Source organism: Gekko japonicus, unplaced genomic scaffold (assembly GCF_001447785.1).
Source record: "Gekko japonicus isolate JY-2015 unplaced genomic scaffold, Gekko_japonicus_V1.1 scaffold1870, whole genome shotgun sequence".
Classification (NCBI taxonomy): Eukaryota; Metazoa; Chordata; class Lepidosauria; order Squamata; family Gekkonidae; genus Gekko; species Gekko japonicus.
In genome coordinates, this window is record NW_015168711.1 from 80,108 (window position 1) to 105,758 (window position 25,651).

At 40.4% G+C, this 25,651-nt stretch overlaps 1 protein-coding gene across 1 annotated transcript in view; it reads right to left on the minus strand.

Annotated features, from left to right (window-relative positions):
• Window positions 1-6,411: 6,411 nt before the first annotated feature.
• TAB2 (TGF-beta activated kinase 1/MAP3K7 binding protein 2) overlaps window positions 6,412-25,651 on the minus strand; it is a 68,577-nt gene continuing 49,337 nt past the window's right edge. The window contains exons 4-8 of the mRNA XM_015415550.1: window positions 24,452-25,646; window positions 11,231-11,391; window positions 9,762-9,855; window positions 8,227-8,307; window positions 6,412-7,797 (exon numbers count right to left, since the gene is read on the minus strand). Coding sequence (XP_015271036.1) covers window positions 7,652-7,797; window positions 8,227-8,307; window positions 9,762-9,855; window positions 11,231-11,391; window positions 24,452-25,646 — 1,677 coding nt within the window. The 3' untranslated portion in view covers window positions 6,412-7,651. The remainder of the gene's footprint in view (window positions 7,798-8,226; window positions 8,308-9,761; window positions 9,856-11,230; window positions 11,392-24,451; window positions 25,647-25,651) is intronic.

Here is a 25,651-nt window from a genome sequence, read left to right on the forward strand (position 1 = left end):
CGGGAATTAAGTTTGCTGGGGAAAAGATCAACAACCTCAGATATGCAGACGATACCACTCTAATGGCAGAAAGGGAAGAGGACCTAAAGAGCCTCTTGCTCAGGGTAAAAGAGGAGAGCGCAAAAGTGGGCTTGAAGCTCAACATCAAAAAAAAACTAAGATCATGGCATCTGGCCCCATCACTCCTTGACAAATAGAAGGGGAAGTCGTGGAAGCAGTGACAGACATCACGTTCCTGGGATCCCAGATCACCGCAGACTGTGACAGCAGCCATGAAATTAAAAGACGCCTGCTCCTTGGGAGGAAAGCGATGGCGAACCTCAACAGCATAATAAAAAGTAGAGACATCACCCTGCCCACAAAAGTCCGCATGGTCAAAGCAATGGTATTCCCAGTAGACATGTATGGCTGCGAGAGTTGGACTATAAGGAAGGCCGAGCACCGAAGAATAGATTCTTTTGAACTATGGTGCTGGAGAAGACTCTTGAGAGTCCCTTGGACTGCAAGAAGATCAAATCAGTCAATCCTAAAAGAAATCAACCCTGAATGTTCCCTGGAAGGCCACATAATGAAACTGAAGCTCAAATACTTTGGGCACCAAATGAGAAGCGAGCACTCACTGGAGAAGACCCTGATGCTGGGAAAGATTGAAGGTCAAAGAAGACGGGGACGGCAAAGGATGAGATGGCTAGACAGTGTCATAGATGCAACAAACATGAAATTGAGCAAACTTCAGAGGATGGCGGAAAACAGGAGGGCTTGGCGAGATCTTGTCCATGGGGTCGCGAAGAGTCGGACTCGACTGTGCGACTGAACAACAACAAAAACCTCTGCCACCAGTGAGTTGGCCAGGGATGCTGAAATAAAAATTTGCATCCCTCTTCCTTTATTCTATATAAGTTTTCTAGTGTTTTTTAAAACAAAGGTGGGAATTGGCTGGTTTTGTCAGCAATATCAACAAAGCCCCTAGAGGGCTGGGAAGGCCATAGGGCCTATATGGTCACTATATAAAACTTTCAGGATTGAATCCATTGGCTTTGGGTCCAAGGACACAACGTACAGCTACAAGGATTTAGCAATCCTTATGAGCTGCTCAGAGTTCATTCTGAGGTCCTCCAGAGGTGAGATGGGTGATATAGTATCATCAGGAGATGGAACCAATAGAGCACTGGACTCAAGGTCAGATTCATGGATGACGCCCTCCTTGTATTCAGAGTCATGTGGTTCCGAAGGAGACAGGATGAGGCTTGCCCATTCATGTGGATGGAATCAGATGTTGCTCAGAACCAAAGGCTTTTGGGGACATCCCCCATTACTGCAGCTGCAGCCAAGAGAATTGCGGTCCCCACGGTCCCCACTGAGGTAAGGACATGGCGGGCAAGGGAAACAAGGTGCCTGCAAGGGGCCACACTGATAAGGCTGGGATGATGCTGAATCCAGGGCTGAAGATGATGGAGCCTTTGATCTTGGTGGAACCAAGGTCTGTGGTGAAAGTGGAACGTCAAAAACTTTGTCATCTGAAGAAGCTGGTGACTCGGGTCTGCAATGATGGTGAGGGCATCCTAGGATGGGGTTCCTGCTCCTTGGAGCTGGGGATAAGCATTGAGGGGAGGTTAACGCTTGGTGGCAAGGAGAAGTATGCTTCGCCACCTTCATGGATTTCTTCAGAAGCAGTTCCAATGTAGCTCTCGGAGCCAACACTGCTCTTGGATCCTGTTGTCGGTCAGATCCAAGGCTGACAATGAGGGCACTGATGCTAAGGATGGTATTTGGGCCCTTTTTCTAGATGTGGCTGGATCTTTTCTGGCTAAATTGGCAAGGCCCCCAAGCGCTTTCTCCCAGAGGGCGGCCACCAAGCAAGCTGTCCTTTCATCCTTGGCTTTGAACTGATGGCAGATCTCACAAGCCACAATGTTGTGCAACTCCCCAGGCAAAACAGACAGGATGTGTCCTCATCAGACTGCCGTCTACACTTTTTGAAAGTAGCCATTTTCCCTTTAAGAACTTCAATGATGATGGAAGAAATCTGAGGAAGAACTCATACAGAATGCTGATGAAAGAATGCTTGGAGAAAAGAACCTTTCCTCATGGCAGCAAACAGAAAACTGAGGGAGGAGTGCCCCCTCTCTCCTATCACATGCCAGTTTGGGCAGGAAAAGTCGGCTCTGGATGGGAGGGGGAGAAGTGCTCCAGCAGCTTGGAAATCTCTAGAAATCTGGGGAACTTCTCGCTGTGGCTGTGCATTTGGAACTGCAAAGAAACCACGATGAACCAAATATAAAAATATCTATCCAAGAATAAAGTATTTTAAATTGTGATACAAATATTTAAACGGACATTCATAATGCAGGTACACCTACTTACTGTTTTCTTTAGTGTTATTGTAACTAAGAGAGCTGGCTCTCCTTTAACAAAAGTCATACAGTGAATTTCCCTGTGTGCCCTAACCTGCATCTCAAGCTAGTAGTCTCAGAGCTTTGCCTGCACTGATTTGAAGTCTTCATTTCTGATCAGGTTATTCCTTGGCTTAAGACACTGAGCTCATGTACAAAGCTAGTGGATTCCCTCTGCTCAGTGAGGATGCTGGAATGAAGACACCAAGGGGATCACACTTGGGACAGCCCACTTCTTTCTCAGCTGACACTCTCAGGTCTTCTTCCAGCCTTCATCTTCAGCTCTTTTTATCTCCATCGGCAGCTGCTGAATCTTCACACACCATTACTGACCCTCACTCTTACCAAGCTGACATGTTCTTCTCTGCCACCAGTCCCTTGTTCTTCTCTGCCACCAGTCCCTTAAACCAATCAATGTTCTCAGTATTTCAGGCCTTTCTCTCATTTGCTCTAAGATGAAGGCCAATTAAAGCAGTTATATCATCCACTAACTGACTACTCATAAACTTTACGGATTAAAGTGATGCATTCCAAAACCTTCTGTCCCATTTACATACAAGATAAACTCACTGAAAACCTTAAAGAGAAAAACATTCCCTTAGTAATAGTAAACTAGGCATCAGCGCCACTTTTTGGTAGGTTGCCCAGAGGCTTACAAGCTTTGTAGCTTCACTTTCTACACAGATGTAAAGTCACCTCATAGTTGCCGGATAATTTTTATTAAGAAAATGTAACATTACTTACTAAAACACATAAATATTAGTTATGCACACAGCCCCAACCCCAGGTTCTATTTGTACAAAGTTGCTAGATAATATATAAACACACCGTAGATACATTACCTGTTTATCAAGAAGCAATCCAGTAGATACAAACTGGATATTATGAAATTTAAACAGACTTTAATTTATTCAATTTTTAACCAGCCTTTCCCTCTAAAGAGATAAAACAGCACTGAGATAAACGGATGAGGACAGTAGGCAAAATCCTGTTTCGGCCCCTACAGTCTATACAGTAGCAGCACAGAAGAGAAGAGAGCTAAAATAGAGAAGAGAGCTGAAACAGCAATGGCAAAAGACTTACACAGAGATACTAGCAATGCTGTCACTTTCCACTAATCACTTACTTGCACCAATGCTCACATTGGCTATACTAGGAATACACTAATATCCTCTTCTTCATGGAAGCATTCTGCTAGGCAAAGTCCAAAGCATCTCTCCAGTTTAAAGGAAGGATTAGGAGGACAGTAATTAATGCCTGCAGCCACAAACGTAATGGCTCCCATAGACTGTGGCTCAATGACCTTGGCAACACAAATGTATACAGCCTCCAGTCAACCTTATGCCAGGGCTGCACAGAGAAGGAAGCAGTAACTCCATAGATAATAGAGTAGGAAGCATCTATAACGAACTCACAGGTTTCCCAGGAATAGTGTTGGAGGAACAATGCTTATATGAACAATGCTTAACTCTTTGCAAGGCAAACAGAAAGGAGTTAATGCATCAAGGAAGAATGGAAGCTGTTAACAGCAAGCCCATAACTGACAAGTATGATAGTGGCCTGATACCTCATTTTGTGCAGTCCCCTTCATTGCAGTGAGCCACATCTACATGCTGTTCACTGCAGCTGATAATCAGTAGCTTCTGGTTATTACCACAATGAATGCCATTGTCCAGCTTCCCCTCTACTTCATGTGCAGCTGCATAGTTATCTCAGAAGTATTACCCAGTGAACTCTTGGGAGCTTGCCCCCCTACATTTGCTATTATTCCAGGGGCTACATTCTAGTAGTAGTAGTGAGTTCCTGAAGCTGCCCTCCCCATTGTCTGTGGCATTTTGAGGATAGCTGAGATGGAAAAGAGCAGAGAACGGTCCTTTCTGTTAGCCTACAGCAGAAAAGAGAAACCTGAAAAAGTCAAAGCCTTGACTGAATAGTATCATTGGAGGAGAGACTTCTAAAAGCAACTTGCAGAGTACAACATGCTTACGGGTCCCAATATACCTGTTGATAACCAGTGATTTAAATCCATAGGTCTCCATCAACTCAGATTCTATTATATACCATTAAAGCTAATACATATTATAATTAGTACAATCAATGACAGTAGATCTACAGAAAGCTCTGTTACCATGCCATTTTCTCATCATTAATACTATGATAATTGTCAAACTATTTGTGCTGGGAGCTTCAGTACCACCACCAATGAAATTGTCTCTGTACCTTTCTACCTGAAATTCATGAGGTATGAAGCACCGCAGTGACAGAATAAGCAACCAGTATTATAAGTGATCTGTAATGATTTGAATTGAATGAGGAATGGGATTATCAACCTCATTCATCCTACAGCAACCAAAATATTAGAAAATCAAACGTAGATGTATACCAGTCATAGTCCCTAAACTAGGTTCTATATTGTTTCATGAATGTACATAGTTTTGACATGCATCCTATAGAAGTTTCAATACCGCTATCACACACTGGAAGCACTTACCTAATAGTGAGAAAGCAAGCTCCTTGAATTAAATATAATTTTATTTCTCTTTAAGGCCTGCAGTTCTGCATAACAACAGTGACTCCTAACATAATTTCATAGCCAAGAAAAGGTGTTCAATTGTAATTTTCATTGTCAGCAAAAGATGAAATGTTTCACTCTTATGAATACCCTGGTCTGGGACATGAAGCACATCTAGCTACTATATTCTAATCAAAGCAAACTGTATTGCTAGCTACTTTAAAGCAATTGTGATTCCTGGTTTATAAAATTAAATCAAGCACCAGATGTTATCACGTTCAGGCTTTAGCTCTAAAATACGATATCTCTTAAAACTACATTGGAATGGAACCTGCAAGTTGAAATCAAACTCATTCCACATTATATGGCACTTTTAAGTAATCATGTAGAAAAACTGGGGAAGCGAGGGCTCATCATTGCATGCCCTGAACTGTTTCTCAGTACACTGAGAAGGGACAGCTGTCACATGGGCACATGACACATGAAAACTGCCTTATACTGAATCCGACCCTTGGTCCATCAAAGTCAGTATTGTCTAGCCAGATTGGCAGCGGCTCTCCACGGTCTTAGGCAGAAGTCTTTTTACATCACCTTCTACCTGGTTCTTTAAGTGGAGATGCCGGGGATTGGATCTAGGACCTTCGGCATGCCAAGCAGATGCTCTACCACTGAGCCACAGCCCCTCTCTAAATAAGCCAAGCTTATTCAGCTGCTGTCCCTAAAAGTGTTTATGCTTTCACACAGAAGCACAAAACATCTCACTGCTTACAAGATGGCTGAGCACAGACAAGGTCAGCTAGTTTACATTCAACTGTCATTTGAGCACACACATATAGCTGTGTGACAAAAGTTTAAAAAACACACAAACCCACATATTACAATATATTTTTTTAATTTTTATAAATAACTTATCTGTTACAAAGACAGATTACCCAGCTAAATCACAAAACCATCAACTCAAGATATCCAAATTAGGTTTTATTAATACAACAGGTAAAAATTGATTTGTCAATCTTCACATAGAACTGCAGATGAAGCTGAAAAGGCCTCTTTTTAATAAACAAAATGCATAGAATGCATTATGCTTTGGATCTACTGACTAATTATTTGGGATTCACGTTTATTTCCCACATTTAAAAAAACACAAAGCCTTTAAAACGAAGGCCTTTGTATATTCACATAGATCACTTGTAAAATTCCTATTAAGATGTCCACTGGCAAATATTTACAGTGGGTGACAGTCTACTTTGTCTCTTGCTACATTTAAGCACTCCCTCCTGCCTCATTCTAAAATACACTACATCTTTTTTGTAGTAGGCAAGAGAGCATATAAAAATATAAAACTATGTTCTGTATTTCAGCTGTGTGTGTGTTCCTGATCACCTGAATGCTTTCCTTCAAAGAACAAAGGATGATGAATATAAAAGAGATGCTAGGTATTGCCTCAGTGTTCTCAAGTCTGCTTGATTTTTCTGTCCCAATCTATATTTCAGATTGTTCTCATTATTGCGATTCTCCAGAAAGTCAGGTTAGGAAGCTGGCTGCCAAGACATTCATGGCACTGATATTTTATATTACTGCTGCCACTTTGTGTACTGCATGCACTTCCCCAAACAAAACCTCATGAAGAGTCTGCAAGATATCCACAGCAGATGAAGCCAAGCTTATTTAGCGGCTGATCTTGGGTGGGTTGAGCATAGTTTTGACTTTGATTCCCTTGTGCCAGACAAAACCTTACATTGTGTCACCCACCGTAAAACACAGTGTACGGAGTGAACTATATGCATAAACTCTTCAACTTTCCCTGCATTTTCACCATGCTGCATCTGCAGGTCTTCACAGATCATCAGCAATTACAAGAGCAACATACAGACCAGGAGGCAATGAAAAAAGATCGTTTAGGCATCGTTTATCATGAATGCTCTTATTTTAAGGCACTGCTTCTCTCAGATCAAAAGCTTAAAAAAAAAGGGTCATGATCACTTGTAATCATTTAAAGGGAAAAAGAAAGTTAACAAAGACTATTAACGCTATACATTGAGAAGTACAAGAAATAATAAAAGGCGAAGAAAAGAAAGTTATTTAAAGCAGGCTTCAGAGCTATGTACAGTAGGAAAAGCTTTGGGGGTATTTTACTGGGTGCACTGTACAGACAACGCATGCAGTTTTAATCTTCAGACATGATTGTAATGATTTGAGTCTTCACAGAGCAGAGCCATTTTCTGGGAAGACAGGCGAAGAGTACCACTGACTTGCGGAATTCTTCCACAATCCACAGGCCCTATGTGGCAGCGAACAGTTTAACACACTTTCAACATGTACATTTCCATTTCCTCGGTGAATGTAGTGTTACAACTGAAAGCTTTACAAACAACAAAAAAGCTATTCATCTAATTCCCTTCCCCTGTCAAAATTCAGTAGTGACATGTGTGGAGAAAGGTGGTTAGGGAACACCCAAGCACTGAACATGGTGAGTTTCTCTTACTGGGGTTTTGGTAATACTGTACATGATCCAGGCAGCTGGCAACCAAGTCTTTCAGGAGATTACCACCCAGCTGATGAATTTCAGCTGCCTGCAGCACAACACTGAGGTATTAATCTCTGTAGCATGACATTTAACATTAGTAATAAACCATCTTATCACACGCTCAATTTTACAAAATCCTATGCATAAATGATTATTTATCCCAAGGAAATGACACAATAGTCAAAGGTTGGATTTACAGAAGATGTAAGCCTCTCCGGCTCAGAAATGCCTGGGCATTTCACACTGTTCACAACGATTTAAGGCTGGGTGATTTAAAAAAGTACATGCAGTACAATTCCACTGAGCTCCCTCGTCTTCCTCTGGGTCAGGTATAGCCTTTGGTGTTTTGACAATGGACCTTTGATCTGCTGGGGTGAAAGAGAAGAAATCATGACTAAATAAGAACAGCAGAAAAAGCAGGCATTCTGTGAAGACTTCATTATCATTTATGTAGAACTTTTTTATGCCACCACTCTAGGAAGAGTAGTAAAAACATTTGCCAGAACTGCATGATTACATTCCTTTTCCCCACTGTTCTGCATTTAAAAGTTCAGGCAGTCACTCAATAGTGAAAAATCTACAAAATCTTTGTTTTAGACAGAACAATCCTTCAGTTAATAATCTCCCTACTCTAAAAATGAGAAGAACTACGACTCAAGTGGAAAGGATGCAACACACACACGTGGAAGAGAACAATAAATATACATGGCAGTTTCGTTACATACATGCTAACTGACCTCAGCTCATATGCGATACTGGAAAAAATGGCTGTTAACTATGCATATATACGGTACCTTTGGGCTTTGGTGCCACAGGACCTAGAAATCCAATATTGTCATAAAAATTATGAATGGCACTGGGATTAAAATGTGGTCCTGGAGGAAAAAAAAGAAAGCAACAAGACAATGAAAGTACAAAAGGGGAACTACAGCAGAAGCACTGGAGAATACATATATCAATGTTACTAGCCAGATGTGCACCAGAAAACAACTCTTGTAATTTGTACGACAGGAAATTATTTCATTAGTTTTAGGGGAAATAAAGAGACCATAGGTTTCCCCAGTGAAAACTAACAATTTTGTACACCCATTTATGAACTCAACTTCAAAACAATATTTTCTATTTGAAAATACAAGGAGGAAAAGGGTTAAATGGAAAGAGAAGCAAGTCAGGTTGCAGCAACCTTTAGGCCTTACACTAAATTTCAGTTGGGATGTCAAGAAAATTCATTTTTTTACATCTCCCACTCTTCACACATACATAAGATTAATCAACCAAAAGATATTTGTGTTCCTGTAGAGTATTGTGGATTGCAGTGTAGAGTTTTTAACATCATGAGAGAGTCAGAATATAGGCACAGCAGGTAAAAGCCCTAGAATAAACATCTATGTAATTTAAGTAGGAAATATATGTGGTTTAACTGCATAGTCTTTTTTTCCAAAATAAGTTTTATCCAGTAAGAGGTGAGAAACAGTCCCAGAATTTTGTATATGTAGCATCATCACTGTATTTTGACCGAAAGTGTCACAGTTGGCCATGGTAATTTTTGACTAACATAAAACTGATTCCTACCACTCGAAGGGAAGGTGCCATATGTTTCTGATATTATGATTTCCCCACCCCTGCAAGAAAAGGAACTTAGAAGCAAATTACAGTATGACAGAAGAGCTGCTTTAAGGAAGAGGAAGAGAATAGGTTTGGATTGGTGGCAGCCAAGCCAAATAGGGTCAGGGTAGAGGGCGGTTTTGTCTTCTGCTACCAAATTGTTGATTTGCAGTGCTTTATTTCCCCCCACATAAATGAATGACAACCACTTATACTTGACAATGCATTAACTCATGTAAACCATAGAGATGTTCGATAGATCTACCCCAGGGCCATCTCAGAGGTTAAAATGAGGTTTTAAACTACATCTCATTACAGTCTGTGTAGTTCCACAAAACTTAGTAGAAGCCACTGCAAAGTAAGCCAGTCTCACTTGTCTATCACTATATTTTGTGCTATTCCTAATTGCACTAGAGCTGATATAATACTGGGAACGAGTGTTTTTGTTTAATATTTTTATTTAAATTAATTTCTTCCTTACTTGCAGAAATATAGACTTGATTGTTCATAAATGAATGTTCAACCAACAGGGACATCTAAACTCTTCAGAGCAAAGAGAAAGCTTTGGGCATTTTGTTTTAATTTTATTAAGAACTTTTGTAACAAAATAAAATAATTAACCATCATACAATGTGTTCATTAAGTCTTTATATACACTGAAGATCTCCAGCCCTCCAAGGTGATCTGACGAAGGGGCAAAGATAGTTATTTATACTGATAGTACCTCTTGCTTGGAAAAGATCAATCTCTTTGGTTAGGCAATCTATGTCTATTTGAAGCTGTCTGTTACAACTTCTCAACTGCTGCATTTCTTCAAGCTGAAAAACAGAACAATGAGATTACAATTTAATGTGTTGGATGAAATTTTTAGGATAAAAATAGTGACACTTATCGTGATAATTACTTTTAATGCCTTCTGGTCACAGCTAAGCAGTTTGTTCACTTAAGAAATTACCAGCAACAGTTTTGTTTGTTTTCAAAGGCTTATTTTTGCACAGACTGCAAAGAGCCACCTGGCTGAGGAGAAGAAAGATTTAACTTTTCCTTCTTACTCAATCAGTTGTCAGACCTTGAAATACTTAGGGTGGGGGATCCCACAATTGCAGGAGCACAGCAAGTTCACAGAAGCAATTTTTACTAGATTCTCCTGTCCCCAGTGAACTCCTTGCACTCAAAATGAAGTTCAGGGGACCCATCAGGACAGTACACATGCAGCAAAGGCTGCAGTGGGAAGAGGTACTTGGAAGAAATTGCCCTCCCTCACTCTTGTGAAGGTGGAATGTGAGTTTGTGGAGCTTACTCCAACAAGAGCAAAAGAAAAGGACAGTACTTCCTTCCAAGATGCTCTCTTCTTATCGCAGCCCCCCAAATGGTGCATGGCACATTGTCCTGGAGGGTCCCTTGACTCACAGTAGTGACTTTTCAGACCATGAAGGAGCTTTGGAGGGAAGGGGAAGTCAGTAAGAATCACTCATTGAACTTGCTCCATTCACAAAGCATTGGAGCCAACACATAAACTAGTTCCAAAGTGTTAGTAAAGGTTCCCTTGCTCGAAAGCCAGTCGAGTCCGACTCTAGGGTTGCGGTGCTCATCTCCATTTCAAAGCCGAAGAGCATGCGCTGTCCGAAGACGTTTCCGTGGTCATGTGGCCGGCATGACTAAACACCAAGGCGCACGGAACGCTGTTACCTTCCCACCAAAGTGGTACCTATTTATCTACTTGCAATTTCTTGCTTTCAAACTGCTAGGTTGGCAGGAGCTGGAACTAGAGACGGGAGCTCACTCCGTCATGCGGCAACTCGGGTCTTGAACTGCTGAAACACTGACCTTCCACAGCCTGCAGGTCAGCGTCTTAACCACTTGAGCCACCGCAGCTCCTCCAAAGTGTTACTTCCTTTCAAAATAGAGAATCATAGGTGACATACTTAGAAACAGACAAAGAAAGAACAAGACTTATGGCAGTGCCAGGAATGGCACTTGTCTTTGATAACTTCAATACAGAGTCTACATGGCTAAGCTTTAATTTGTTGTTCCAAGAACAAATACACATTTATGCACAGCAAACATCTATTAAGTTTGCGGGAAGCAAAGCATATTATCCTTTCCTTCAAATTCTAACATCTGAATAAGACCCAAATATTTTGTCCTTAGACATATGATGAGCTTTTACACCCTCCAGAGTTTAGGACTTACTGAAGGAATTTGGGAAGCAGAATTTGATCTTTTCAGGCGCCTTCGTGTTAGATTATTCTCCATTTCATTTACTTCTGTTTTTAGTTTATCCAGCTTTTTCTTTTGGATCTCAAGTTCTCGTTGAAGTCGTTCCATCCTAGCCTTCTGGTGTACTAGTAAAGCTGAAGAACATTAAGATACCGCTTTAGCAACATCTGATACAGTACAGTGCAGCCCTGGGACAAACAATTCCATTAGAAGACGTGCCAATTTGTCCAAGGTGACAATTTGACCCACACAGAGATTAAACGTCTCTTATGGTTGCTTGGGAACACACTTATGATAACTCATAACAACTGTATCCATATTATAACTTGTGAAACCAAGAGTTTGATAAAAGCTGAACAAAATCCTGCTGTAGCCCAAGATTTAAGAGTGCCAGGAGAAATTTGGCACATTGGCTACCATAATTTACTTCTTTAATTAATTTACTTCCTGAGACACAGTCTTTACTCATCTTCCTTACTGTTTTGCCTCCTCCGCAGCAAGCAGCACACAGATCATCTTATGCTGTGTTTCTGACTGAGATTTGCTTCCCTATAGTTCCTGTTCTCTGCACCTTCTTCTCAGTCCTCTGCAACTTCTACCCACATCTACTCTTGCCCCTAAACCATCTACATTGTTTCCTTTTTAAGATGGCTTTTGAAATTCCAACAGAGAAATAACTTTCAGCATGATACATCTTTCCCATTCAGTAGTCATGATGTCTGTGACAACCAGGACACCTAGGGGAGGGTGGGAGACTTGCAAGTTTTTAAGCTTAATCTAGACAGAAAACTGTCATTGTGTCATTTTTGTCTTTTTTGTGGTAAGATGGTTACCAAGTTATCAGACAGTTCCTTGAAAACAATTCTTGAACCCATCTTAAATTATCTTCTATGTATAACCCCAGACTACTGTTTTATTTAAAGAACTAACTTTGGCTTAAACCAAAAACACAACTTTATAACGAACTACATAAAACTCTAAGGGCAATATCTATTTCTGTGCTAGCCCCCAAAAGCTTCACAGAAAGGCTTCAGAATTTATGCTTTTGGCAAAAACTTTCAAAATATCATCCTAGATCTAGGCAGCTTAAATTTCAACTTCTAAAAATGCAAAAGAATGACAAAGAAAACTCTAATTTTAAAACTTCAAAATTAATTTTTCAGTTCACCGGGCATTTGTTTTCTTAAACCAGACCAAACAAGGTGTTTTACTGAATGTCTGCTGTCTCAGAATAAGCATACTAAGTACTGGAATGCACCAGCCTCTTTTAGCTTGGACATAAACATTTATGTTGAACATTCAATTATATGTATGTAGCTTGGTTACTGTACATAACTATTGTGCAAATCACCATAGCATGTAGTGTATTTCCCAGTGATGCCAGAGCACTGAACCAGTTGACTTGTGGAGATGTATTACCACTGCTTCATATGCCATGATTTAATGTGGCATAGCAAGCAAACCCAAGAGAAATGATCAAACTGAAACTTGTACTAAAAAGCCAAATACCTGAATGTCACTATATACTTGGGGCTGAAATAATCGATACAGAATACTACATAAACAAAAAAGCTTAAGAGTACAGTTAGATCCATGAATTCTCTGTTAGTGGTAATCACAACATCCCTTTTCAACAACAGACCTCCTCTTCAGTTACACAAGTTATTTAATAAAAAGCAAGAATCATTCAAATTTTTGATAAAATTTCTGCCCCCTCAACTTTAATTTTCTGCCCTCTCAACTTTAATTTTAAGGTTTTAGTCTTATGGGGGCAGAGAAAACATTCTAATAGACAAAAAAGATATATGTCTGAAAGGATTTCAAAATCCATTTAATGATTTTTGATAGGATGCTATATTGTTCTCAAACTCTGGGTTACAGTCATCTGAATTCTTATTAATCCAAGAACCAGCAGCTGGAATAGCTGCTTGCCAGCCACTCCCCCCACCCCTGCCAGTGGAATGCAGCTGGTCTGGAAATAGATTTAAAATAACTGGAACTCTACTACAAAGATTTGGGTGTTATGTACATTAGTTAAGAGCACATTTTCATAGCAGCACAATCAGAAATCCCATAACCTGATCCCACTCCAGAAAGGCCACATAAATATTTAGCTTTCCTACAGACTACAAACATCACATACAAAAAATATATATCATGTCCTTTAGAAATTCAGTTTCTATGCTATGTTTAGGGAGGTTCTGGACTTCTTGATGACTTATAAAAGCCTCCCTAATGAGACGATCGATAATTATAGACAGGTTTCCTTACCAATCCTCTCTTGCTATGTGCACACATAAGGGAATGGTAGGCATGATTTAGAGCACAATCTCAGTTCAACAAAACAATGAAGCAAAAAGTGCTGTTGAGTACTCCACACGAACTGAGTGTGTAGCTTAGAACATGTACCTGAATCTTCTATAGAGACTTCCATGGCAGATTGCTCTTTGCTTAATGACAATTCTATTGTGGACATTTGGCAGAACAATCATAGGAAGGCAATTTCTGGACCAGAAATTTATATCAGAAAAATACCACTTGGTACATGATTACACTTGTTGGAGGCCTCATTTGTACTTTTATTCTGTGCCTAGTGGTCTCAGTTTGGAACAACTTTTTTCTGGTCCCTATTGATTTTATATCTTGTATCTGCATGATTGTATTGTATTTTAGCCAATATGTTCCTCATTATACTTGACCTCTGAAGAAGGCCTATGCAGGCCGAAACGCGTCAGGTCGAATCTATCAGCCCTTGTGTGTCATAGGCCCCAGTCACACGGGCCGGATAATGCAGGGGGAGGGGTGGCTAATTGCTCTGGTGCAATTAGAGCCGCCAGAACGCGTCGGTGGCAAACCACAGATCCTGTCCTCCCCGCCTGCGCATTAACGAGGGGCCGGCGCGATCACACTGCAGGAGTCCGGAGGCAGCCTGTGGCAAACAGTTTGCCACTACATACAAGGTACTGCTTTTTTATTGCGCTTTTTCGGTGGTATGCCATGGGTTGGCCACGGGTGCGCTCCACTTGCCAGATATTGTGGTGTGATCGCGCCCCAATAATCCGCCCACCACCCGTGGCTCTCCCGCGGCAAATTCGCCGTGTGACCGGGACCATAATTTGTTATTTGTACATGAGGTGTAATTGGGCCCTTATATATAATTTAAAATTTTTGTTTAATAAAGACAAGTATCTTTTTATATATTTCATATATTAAGCTTTTATTGTTGGCCCTCTTTAGCATTTGACTAACCTTTTTTAGGTTCTGGAGACTATTTAATGTGAACAGAGGTCTCAGGTTAGAATCGCTCAATAAATCAAAGTAAAGATTATGCACTTAAAGTACTTAGAATACTCATAATGCTTATAGAGGCAAATTAGTTGCTCTCACCTGACTCACAGCATTTCTAGGATACCTCTCAGTTCTAAATGAAAGTCCTGTAATTTATTTATTTAGAACATTTCTATGCTGCCTCTTCAGAGAACATGGTCAGATTTAACTCTCAGTCCCACAGCATTAACAGTAAAGCCCCTTGCAATATTTAAGTGTAAATCAAGATCATGGGGACATAATCATCTAGAATTTAGAGGCAAGCTAAGTAAATATAAGGATAAGTTTCCTCATGCTAAGCATTTTAAAAATTATTCTCCTTATTTGTTATTGAATAGGGGCTAATTTCATTATTTCATTATTGTTCCCTACATAGGTTTGCACAGTATATTCAGCAATGAGAACTCTGCACTTAGCTGAATTGAATGGTAGGATTTGTTTAATCCATTATCTACAGCTGGCATTTCCCCAGCCTTTAAGCTGAGTTCAAATGCTCAGCTAATACAATATTTTATTTATTTTATCGACTTATATCCTGCCCTCCCTGCATAGCAGGCTCAGGGCGGGTTACATCAGATTTGATAAAAATACATATCCCCCCCCCCTTTTAACATATCCCTTATTCTCTTACTCAGGACTTTCCTTCTATTATTTTGGTACTGCCCTTTATTCTATTTTCAAAAGCTTCCACTTTTGTATATGATCTAAGAGTAATACAGTAATTTTTGAAAGGTTTAATGTCTAAACAGAATTCCTTTCTCATAATGAGTGACAAAAGCAATTAGGAGAGTAAAATTGCTAATATTTATTTTCCCAGTTTGACAGTATTTGAGATTTGGATGCTCAGTGCCTTTACTTCCCAATTTGTTCCTGTCGTCCTATTTCAGTCTTTGTTTTATTGGGTTGAAGAATCATACAGAGACTGATTTTCTAACTCCCTCTAGTGAATTTTTTTAAGGCATCACAATGTGTTGAGTTTTAAAATCAGCAAGAGAGTATACCAATTTCTTTAAATCCAAAAATATAATCCACGTGGCACAAAACAGTGTGCATGCATTCATGTTCTCTACAACTGTCCATCAGGTTGGTTTAAAACAGAGGAGAGGAGGGCGATGTCTCAGGCCTTGTCTCTTAAGCATCGTGGATAAAATGCTGAACAGGTACACAGATTTAAAGTGGCGTGAGTGTCCTTCTGGGAAGAAGCGGCAAAAAAGTTCCCTCACACAAATAATAAATCTGCACTAAGGAAACCCAAATTCTACATTTAGAACTGAGCAACTTTGTGTTTCCTTAATTTATTTGTATTACCACTACTTAATATTCTAAACCTTTTGACAAAGAACACAGCACTGTATGGAGACTGGGCCCCAGTGGACATCAGGGCCGAAACTGCATGAAATAAGGAACTCTGCTGGTGCCACTGGCCACCAACATTCCAGACAAGAGCCACATTTGTTTCTGACGCTACTTTGTATACCATCCCACAATTTCTACACACTCTTCTCCTCTATGTTGAGAGCCAGCAGATTACGTTTTTCATTAAATAAAAGCAGAGATGGTTAGGACACCAGATTCTTTGCCAGGTACAGTACTTTCATAAAAACCCTTTCTATGGTCTTCTTTTGACAGAGGAATTTCAAAAGCAGCTTGTGCAATTCTTTGAACAGCTGGCTCACATGCCATATCACAGAGCTTCTGCATGCCCCTTATATAAACCTAAGTAGCTGATCATCTGTAGCCTAATTTTTGTATTTTACTTATGGTCATTGGAATGAACACATCAGCATTCAGGGAGGAAAGGCCACCCATATTTTTTTTTTTTGAACATGCGTATATCCAAATAATTGTCAGGGCTCCATAAATGTACCCACTAGATCATCACTAAAGGCAACTGTATCATTTATCTAAGAAGCACAAAGAGACAGCTAATGGTTTGTTCCATAAGCAAGAGCCTCACTCCTTGACTGCTTACAAACTCAGGGCAACTTCTCAGTTTTAGAAGAAACATGAAGGCTTATCACTGTAGCTGTGCTAACTTTTGGAGGTATCTGGAAGCAGCTAAACCTTTGACTACTTCCATAATTCAGTAAGCCAACAGAAGTAAGTCATTGGAGCCTGAATGCTAAGTGCCCCAGTACGAGTTCCATCTCCACAATTTGGCAACTTACAGACTATTTGGGAGAAGAACAGTGGATCAGTGGTAGAGAACATGTTTCTATTTTAACTTTTATATTTTATTAAACTGACATTCTGGCCTTTCTTCCTTTGTGGAATTAAAGGCAATTTTCATGGGGTTTCACGGAAGTCTCCCAACCAGGCATGAATCCAGATTGTTTAGCAGCAGCAGCAACACTGCTGTATCATACACCCTCCAGCAAAACCCTTTGATCCTGGGTTCATGCAAGCAGTTCTTGGCCGTTGGTGAAAAAGACCTTTTTCTGCTCAAGGCCCCAGAAAGCTGTTGCCAGCCAGAGTAGACATTACTGAGCTACGCAGACAATCAATCTGTCTTGTATCATAGGAACATTACCATTTCCTAATTTGAGAAGACGCAAAATGGCTCATTAAATCATAACTCAGCTATTTCTTTATTTAAGACTTCATCCTATAAGATAATGGGTAAAGAGAGTGATTCAGAAAAACCCAGAGGTAGGATTCCACTGGCAGTGCAGCAAATTATTTGTGCCTCACACAATTTACAAAATAACCTATCAATGTGATGCAGAACATATTGGAGGACGGATACAAATATTCAAATTAAAATAACCGAGTTACTGCTATCAGCGGGAGATAGCAAATGTGTGAACCATAAGAATTTAACAAGAGCCCTGCTGGATCAGATCAGAGGTCCACCTAGTCCAGCATCCTGTCTCACACAGTGGCCAAACAGTTCCTCTGGAGGTTCAAGAACAGGGCACAGATGCTGAGGAACTCCCCTGATGTTGCCTCCTGGCTCTGGGATGCAGAATGTGAACGTTCTCTTTACTCAGTATGGCCAATATCCACTAACAGACCTATCCTCCATGAATCTATCTAATCCCCTTTTAAAACTATCTGTGCCTGTATCCATCACCATATTCTCTGGTAACAAATAGGGGTGTGCAAAAAAAACCCCCTACCCTCTCCCCCCCCCCCCCCAATTTGGGTCATTGGACCCAAAAAATATAGGTATTCTCAAATATTCCTGAATACCAATATCGGCTTTGTATTGGGATTTGGGTAACTATTTGGGAAACCTGAATTTATTTGGCTCCATTATACTCTATGGGGACCATCCCTACAGGGTATAATGGAAAAGGGATTTAAAGTTTAAATGCTCGCTGAGTTGACAAATGCTTGCTGAGAGGCAATGGGGAAAGGGGGATTTCATTAAGGTTTCAGGGGTCATGCCAGCTGGCTGACGCTTGGCGGTGGTAGAGAAAGGCCAGGAGGTACAAGCAGTGAAGGTATGGAATCTCCAGCACTCCAGAAAGGTGCTTTTGCAGGGGGGAAAAAGCAAAAAGGGGGGGCTTGCTCACAACAGCAGTGAAGGGGGCTCAGGAAGTGGACCTCTGGATATTAGGGAGGGTGCCCATGGGCACCTTTTGGATACTCAGTTGGGACTGCAGCACCCAGGAAGGCAGGGTTTGACCCAAGGGAAGGAAGTGATCCACAAGGAAAAGGGGGTACGGGGGTTTGATGGAGGTTGCAGGGGTCATGCCGGAGTCAACACAGCAGGGATTTAAAGTTTAAATGTTTGCTGAGTTGACTCGTAGAGTTGTGCCATCTGCGAGTCAACTCAGCATGCATTTAAACTTTAAATCTTTGATTCAACAAGTCACTTCACGAATCAATTCAGTCCTCTAGCCACGCCCAAATAAAAACTGTATTTTTTTATACAGGCGTGGCTATTTCAATTGGCAAATACAGATCTCTGATCTGTATTCGGCTGAATAAATACTCCAAAATACCGATAAGGTATTTTTTGTGTATTAATTTGGCTTGGTATACACCAAGCGCACACCCCTAGTAGCGAATCCCACAATTTAATCACTCGCTGTGTAAAGAAGTATTTTCTTTACTCCATCCTGAACCTACTGTCCATCAGCTAAATTTGATGTCCTGAGTTCTATTATTTTGGGAGAGGGAGAAAAAAGTTCTCTGTCCTCTCCACCCCATGTATACTTTCATTCATTCATTCATTCATTCATTCATTCATTCATTCATTCATTCTTTGGATTTATATCCCGCCCTCCCCGAAAGCTCAGGGGATAAACCTTTATCATGTCCCCCCTTAGTCATCTCTTTTCTGTACTGAAAAGTTCCAGATTCTTCAGCCTTTCCTCATAGGGAGGGTGCTCCAACCTCCTAATCGTCTTCGTTGCCCTCTTCTGGACTTTTTCCAGCTCTGTGATGTCCTTTTTGAGATACGGTGACCAGAATTGTACCCAGTATTCCAAATGAGATCACACAATAGATCTATACAAGGGCATTATAATTTCAGGTGTTTCATGTTCAATTCCTTTCCTAATAATCACTAACATAGAGTTTTTGCCTTTTTCACCACTACAGCACACTGGGCAACATTGTCACTGAGCTATCCACTATGACTCCAAGATAATTTCCCTTTCAGTTCCAGCAAGCTCAGACCCCAATAGCCTGTACTTGAAGTTGGGATTTTTTTCTGTCCCTTACACTTACCAATACTGAACTTCATTTATCACACTGTTTGTGGGGATACTCTTGGAGCTCTGCACAGTCAGCCTTGGTTTTCACCATCCTACATAAATTTGTGTCACCTGCAAACTTGGTCACTACATTACTCACTCCAAGTTCAAAATCATTAATGAATAAACTAAATAGTACCAGCTCCAATACCAATCCTTGTGGGACTCAACTGCTTACTTCTCTCCCTTGTGAAAACTGTCCATTTATTCTTTCTCTTTGCTTCCTGTCATTTAAACAGTTTTTAATCCGTAAGAGGACCCATCCTCTTATCCTATGACTGCTAAGTTTACTCAGGAGTCTTTGGTGAGGTACCTTGTCAAAAGATTTTTTGAAAGTCTATGTATATAATGTCTACCAGGTCAGTATTGTCTACATGCTTGCTCACTTTCTCAAAGAATTCCAAAAGGTATGTGCCTAATAATTCTATTTTTTATTTCAGTTTTTACTAATTTGCCTGTGACAGACATTAGGCTGACTGGACTGTAATTTCCTGGTTCCCCTCTGGACCCCTTTTAAAATAATCGGTGTAACATTTGCTACTCTCTAGTCTTCTGGCACAGCGGCTGAATATGACAGATTACATGTACAGGTTAGTAGATCAACTATCTCACATTTGACTTCCCTAAGAATGCTCGGGTGTATGCCATCAGGACCTAGAGACTTATCCGTTTTTAATTTCACCAGCAGGTCTAGAACTTTGTCTCTTGTCACCTCAATTTGACTCCAGACTTTAGACTCCTTTCCTGAAAATAGTGACTGCGGCATGGGTACATGCCCTGTACTTTCCACAATGAACACAGAAGCATAATATTCACTCAGCTTCTCTGCCATCTCCCCATCTTCCTTTAGCAATCCTTTTATCCCTTGGTCATCCAAACGCCCAACTGCTTCTCTGGCTGGTTTCCTACTCCAGATATATTTAATTAAATGTTTATTGTTTGTCTTGATGCTTTTAGCAACCTCCTCCTCAAATTCTCTTTTGCATGCCTAATTGTTGATTTACACTTCTTTTGCCAGAGCCTGTGGTCTGTAGCATTCAATTTATTTCATTGAGGCAGACCTTCCATTTTTTAAAATAAGCCTCTTTACTTTTTATACCTTCCTTGACTTGCATTGCTAACCATGCAGGCATTCTTTTAGACATGGCAGTGTCTTTCCTAATCCGTGGAATGCATTCTATCTGGGCTTCAATTACTATGGTTTTACATAACTTCCAAGCATCCTCTAGGGATCTGACTCTCTTGTGTTTCCCCCATTCAGCTTTCCTTTAACTCTTCCCCTCATTTTTGTAAAGTTCCCTCTTTTGAAATAAAATGTTACAGTTTTGGATTTAAGGGGTAGCTTTCCACTAACATGAATACGGAACTTAATAGTACTGTGGTCACTGTTCCTAACTGGTGCAACAACCTCTACATCTCTCACCAGGTCTTGAGTCTTGCTTAGAACCAAATTCAAGATCACTATCCCTGTGGTCGGCTCTGGAACCAACTGATCTTGTGCACAGTCATTTATGATGTCTAGGAATCTCATTCCTACAGCATGACTCGAGCACATGTTTACCCTGTCAATGTGAGGGTAGTTAAAGTCTCTCAGTATAAAAACATTATCTGCTTTAATCACCTCCCTTATTCCCTTCTCCATCTCATGATCAGCCTCAAGGGTTTGATCAGATGGGCAATAGTACAAACCCACTTTTAAGTAACACTTATGGCCCAGTATTTCCACCCATACTGCTTCAGTTGGGGAGTTAATTCTCCTAATGTTTTCTAACTTATTTGATTCTATGCTCTCTTCAATGTACAACACAACACCTCCACCAATCCCTCCCTCCCTATCCTGCCTGTGAAGCTTATCCCCAAGGATAAGAACATAAGACGAGCCCTGCTGGATCAGACCAATGGTTCATCTAGTCCAGCATCCTGTCTCACACAGTGGCCAACCAGTTCCTCTGGACGGCCAACAACATAGAGGATGAGGCCTTCTCCAGATGTTGCATCCTGGCTCTGAGATTCAGAGACTTGGTGCCTCTGAATGTGGAGGTTCCCCTCAGTCACCATGGCTAGTAGCTGTTGATAGTCATCCTCCATGAATCTATCTAATCCCCTTTTAAAGCTGTTTATTCCTGTGGCCGTCACTACATCCTCTGGCAGTGAATTCTATATCATAATCGCTCTCTGTGTAAAGTAGTATGACTGTATAACATTTTCCCCACTCCACCTTGTTTCTGAGATACCTATTGTATCTAAATGGTCACTGAGCACCAAGCACTCCAGCGCCTCCATTTTGGCTCAAAGACTTCTAGCAGTGGCATACAGACACCTATAATGTGTTATTTTTCCAGCAACCCTCACCTCCCTTTGTTCCTTCTGTTGCCACACATAGCCCTCCTTCACCATCCTATCCTCACTCCCAAGTTCTATTATGTTATCAATATTACCCTGAGTGTTCACACAATCATCCATTTGGACTGATTTGTCCCAAACTGGAGGCTCATCAGCTCCTGTCGGCTTTCTCCCAGGATTATTTTAAAAGCTGCTCTGCCACCTTTTTGTTATTAATTGCCAGCGGTCTGGTTCCCTTTTGGTTCAAGTGAAACCTGTCTCTTTTGTGCAGGTGTGGCTTGTTCCAAAAAGTTCCCCAGTGCCAAACAAATCTAAACCCTTCCTCCAACACCACTTCATTCACACATTGAGACTCCTGATCTGTGCCTGTCTAGATGGCTTTAAGCATAGGATTGGTAGTATTTCTGAGAATGCTACCTTTGAGGTCATAGCCTTTAACTTTGTGCCTAGCAACCTAATTAGGTGTGCTTTCACCTACCTTAAGCTTCTTAATAGACTCAAAGAAACACCATCCCACCTACTGTTCTTCAGTAGGCATTAGACATGAAAACGTTTTCTTGAAAACCTCCAGTATCAAATGCAATCTTTTCTTTTGCTTTTGATAAAACTTGTACCTTCACACTGCACCTTTCTACCACTTTCTGTCACTTTACTACTAGAAGACAGAAGGTTCTAGGAAAGACCTTTCATCGACTGACATCCTGGAGAGCTGCTGCCAGTTGGGTTAGCCACCAATGAATATAAGACCTGTCATTGGTCAACCTGAAGATTTCTCTGTCTAAACTTCAAGAAACATCAAGTTGTTACATGTCTATATTTAGCAGGTGCCACAGAATGCAAAAACTGCAATTCGTGTTACAGATGTAGTCAGTTTGAGCCATTGTGGCTGTAGTAAAAAGACTAAAATGCAGTCCTCGGTTGTAAGGAATAATACCATTTTTTATACATTAGCTGATCTCAGTGCATTTTAAAGATTCCTTTTTTTTGCTGATCTTATGCAATATCCATCTTTAACATCTTTGGTATCTAGGCTCTCAGACAATGCAGAAGCAAATTAGTCCTTTGGTCCTTAAAGACAAATACACTGAAATCCAAACAGGTATTAGGTTAGCGCCTAATAGTCAATAACACTGACTAATATCCAAACTACTTTGCCAGTGTACCAGAATTATAGAGTAGAAAATATTTGATTCCCTTGCTTATCAATGAAATGGCACTGGAGCCTCTCAAGGCTCTCTCTCAACCTTATTTACTAATATGAAGTGACTCTTATAGTAACTTCTTTCCTGGGTTACAGAGATAAAAGCTTTAAGGATATGCAAAAATGTAAGCAAGCATGCAAGAGAACAATCTGTCCACAATCCCAAGTCGTTGAGATAGTAAAGACAAATTGCACACATGCAGCTACAATACCCATGAAAATGCTGGTCACAGTTCAATGCGGGTGAGCTTAGGAACACCCAAACTATATTTGCCAGTTCTGATCCCTCTTTTAGATTACTACAATAGGCTGGGATGCATGTATCATGCCGGTAGAGGAGCACACTCCAGAAGAGTGGAAAAGAAAAAGGACTGAGGCTTAATTCAACATGGTATTAAAAATTGACAGGGTTCCTGTACATAAATAGACACATTACTTTTCACCTACAATTTTCAATCTATCATTCAGTTTATATACAACTATTGCCAGAGCTGGACATTTCCTTAATGTTTACTATTAGAAAGGGACGCCAGGTAAGCCCTCATAGCTATCAAACTTGATTTCCTTCTACGATTGTTAACTGTTAATGGTAGCTACATTAAATTTCAATTAATAGCACTAGATGCAAAAAGATCTTGTTGCAGATGTATTACTTATCATATTTATTTGTATTGTATTTATTGTATTTTAAATGTTGTAAGCCACCCCAAGTCCCCTGTGGGGAGAGGGTGCAGGGTATAAATTAAATAAATAAATAAATAAATAAAAATAACAAGTTTGATAGTCTTCTACTATCTTTGGATTTGAAGTAATACATTCAGCTGTATTATAGCTTTAAAATGTATTTTCTAGAGAATTTTAAAACTTAAAATATTATAGTATGAACTGCAAATGCAAGAACACTCAAGATATATTCAGCCTGGATGTTCAATAAGAATTATAGCTTATGCCATGCATTGAAGACTTAGATCCTATGAACACTTACTTGGGAGGGTCAATTTCCTTAGTGTTAAAAGAGCAAATCTATTAGTTATACATTTCTTACATCTTAACTAGTCTTCATCAACATAAATGACTCACCATATTTTATTTCAGTTCAGTTTGTTTTCTATCATATTAATCTCATCAGTGCAAGAACCTACATATCTGCTTACTACAGCAACACAAAACTTTAAACAGAACTGTGATTAAACACCAATTCTCAGAGGCTTATTTTCTTCAACATTCAGTATAAGAACTGTACCTGAGGATGATTTGTTTATCTTCTAATTCTCCTTACTTGTAATCAATAATCTAAAAGCCTCTTTTAGAACAATGTAGAGAGTGACAACATCACCATCCCACAATTGCGAACAAAATACAGTGTCTCTAAACCCGATAACTGAATGTAATGTTTTCAGGTATCCAGCAAATAATCTCTGCCACATACGCTCTGCTCTGGCAGAGTGATTTTAATTTGGGTCAACTGAAAAATAGTATTCAGTTTAGAAGGTTTCTCCAAGATCCATTAATTGCCATGCTAATTTTGCCCTTAATACAAAAACTTATGTTTCTAATTCTACTTCCTGGAATAAAAGAACAAGGCTGGAATCTCTACAACTTAGATAAAAATATTACCTTGTGTATAGGCAGCATCATCGGATCCCATACTCAGTTTCCGCGCATCACTAATCCTATCGACATGTGCTAAAACAGGGTCAGGAAGGTGTTGGATACCCTCCGTCTCTGCAAAGTGATCAGGAAGGTTTAGAAGATTTGTAGGTTCAAAGGTTGGGGAGACTACCCCTGGTGAAACTGCAGGGGGTTTATTAGGAGAAACAGTAATTTTAAAAGTATATTTTGTGTTTGGCTGCGTAACCACCACTCGGGGAGAAGTGGCAGTGGCATTATTGCCTGCTGCTCTGCTCTTAGGAGGTTGATGGTGAATAAATGCAGGTCCCATGCTTACTTGACCAGACATATTCCTAGATGCTGTAACTCCCGGGTTTGTTGATATGAAGAGCGTGGGCTGATTCCGTACAAGTTGTTCATCTCCTGTAGAGGCATTGGCTGAAATGTAGACCTTCGGCTGACTTCGTGTGATAATTTCATCAGTATTTGGTGGACTGGCAGCTATGTAAACAGTGGGCTGACTTCTGCTTAAAGTCTGGCTGTTTAGGGAAGAGGAATTTGAGGATGACCGAGGCCCAGTTGAGCGCAGTTTTGATGAACTATTTCTTTGTGGTGGTTCAAGTTTGATTTCAATTTGGTTTTTCCGAGGTCCTGTTGAGATATTTTGAATATTGTATTGACTCTGGGTGGAAGAAGATTGTGAGCTACCAGATGAGTGAATTGTAGGTGCTTGTGGAGTTGTAGGAGAACTTATGGGCATATAAACATGGGAGGTCTGATGGCCTTGCTGATTTGGCTGCGTTGATTGCTGCGATGAGGTATGTGGCAGGGTGCTGGTTGTAGGAATAGTTGTCCAGGGACTTGGTTGTGAAGGATGGTAGTTCTGCTGAGAATGCATGGGAGTAAACTGAGACGTCCAGCCTGGATTTTGATGAGTCTGACGAGCTGTACCACTAGGCGGTGTGAAGTAAGGTCTAATATAGATAGAATTACCTTGTGGACTGTTTACTGAAGGTGGAGGTACGCCATGTATGTGCAAAGATGTAGGAGTATTTCGACCAGGTTGAATATTTGGAGCTAAAGTTACCATAATAGGATTGAATCTAGGAGTTTGCTGAGCCAGACTAGATGTTCCTTTGCTGCCCAAGTGAAATCCAAAATGCTGCCCTGGATTAGAAGTATTAGATATGCCAAAGAATCCCTGCG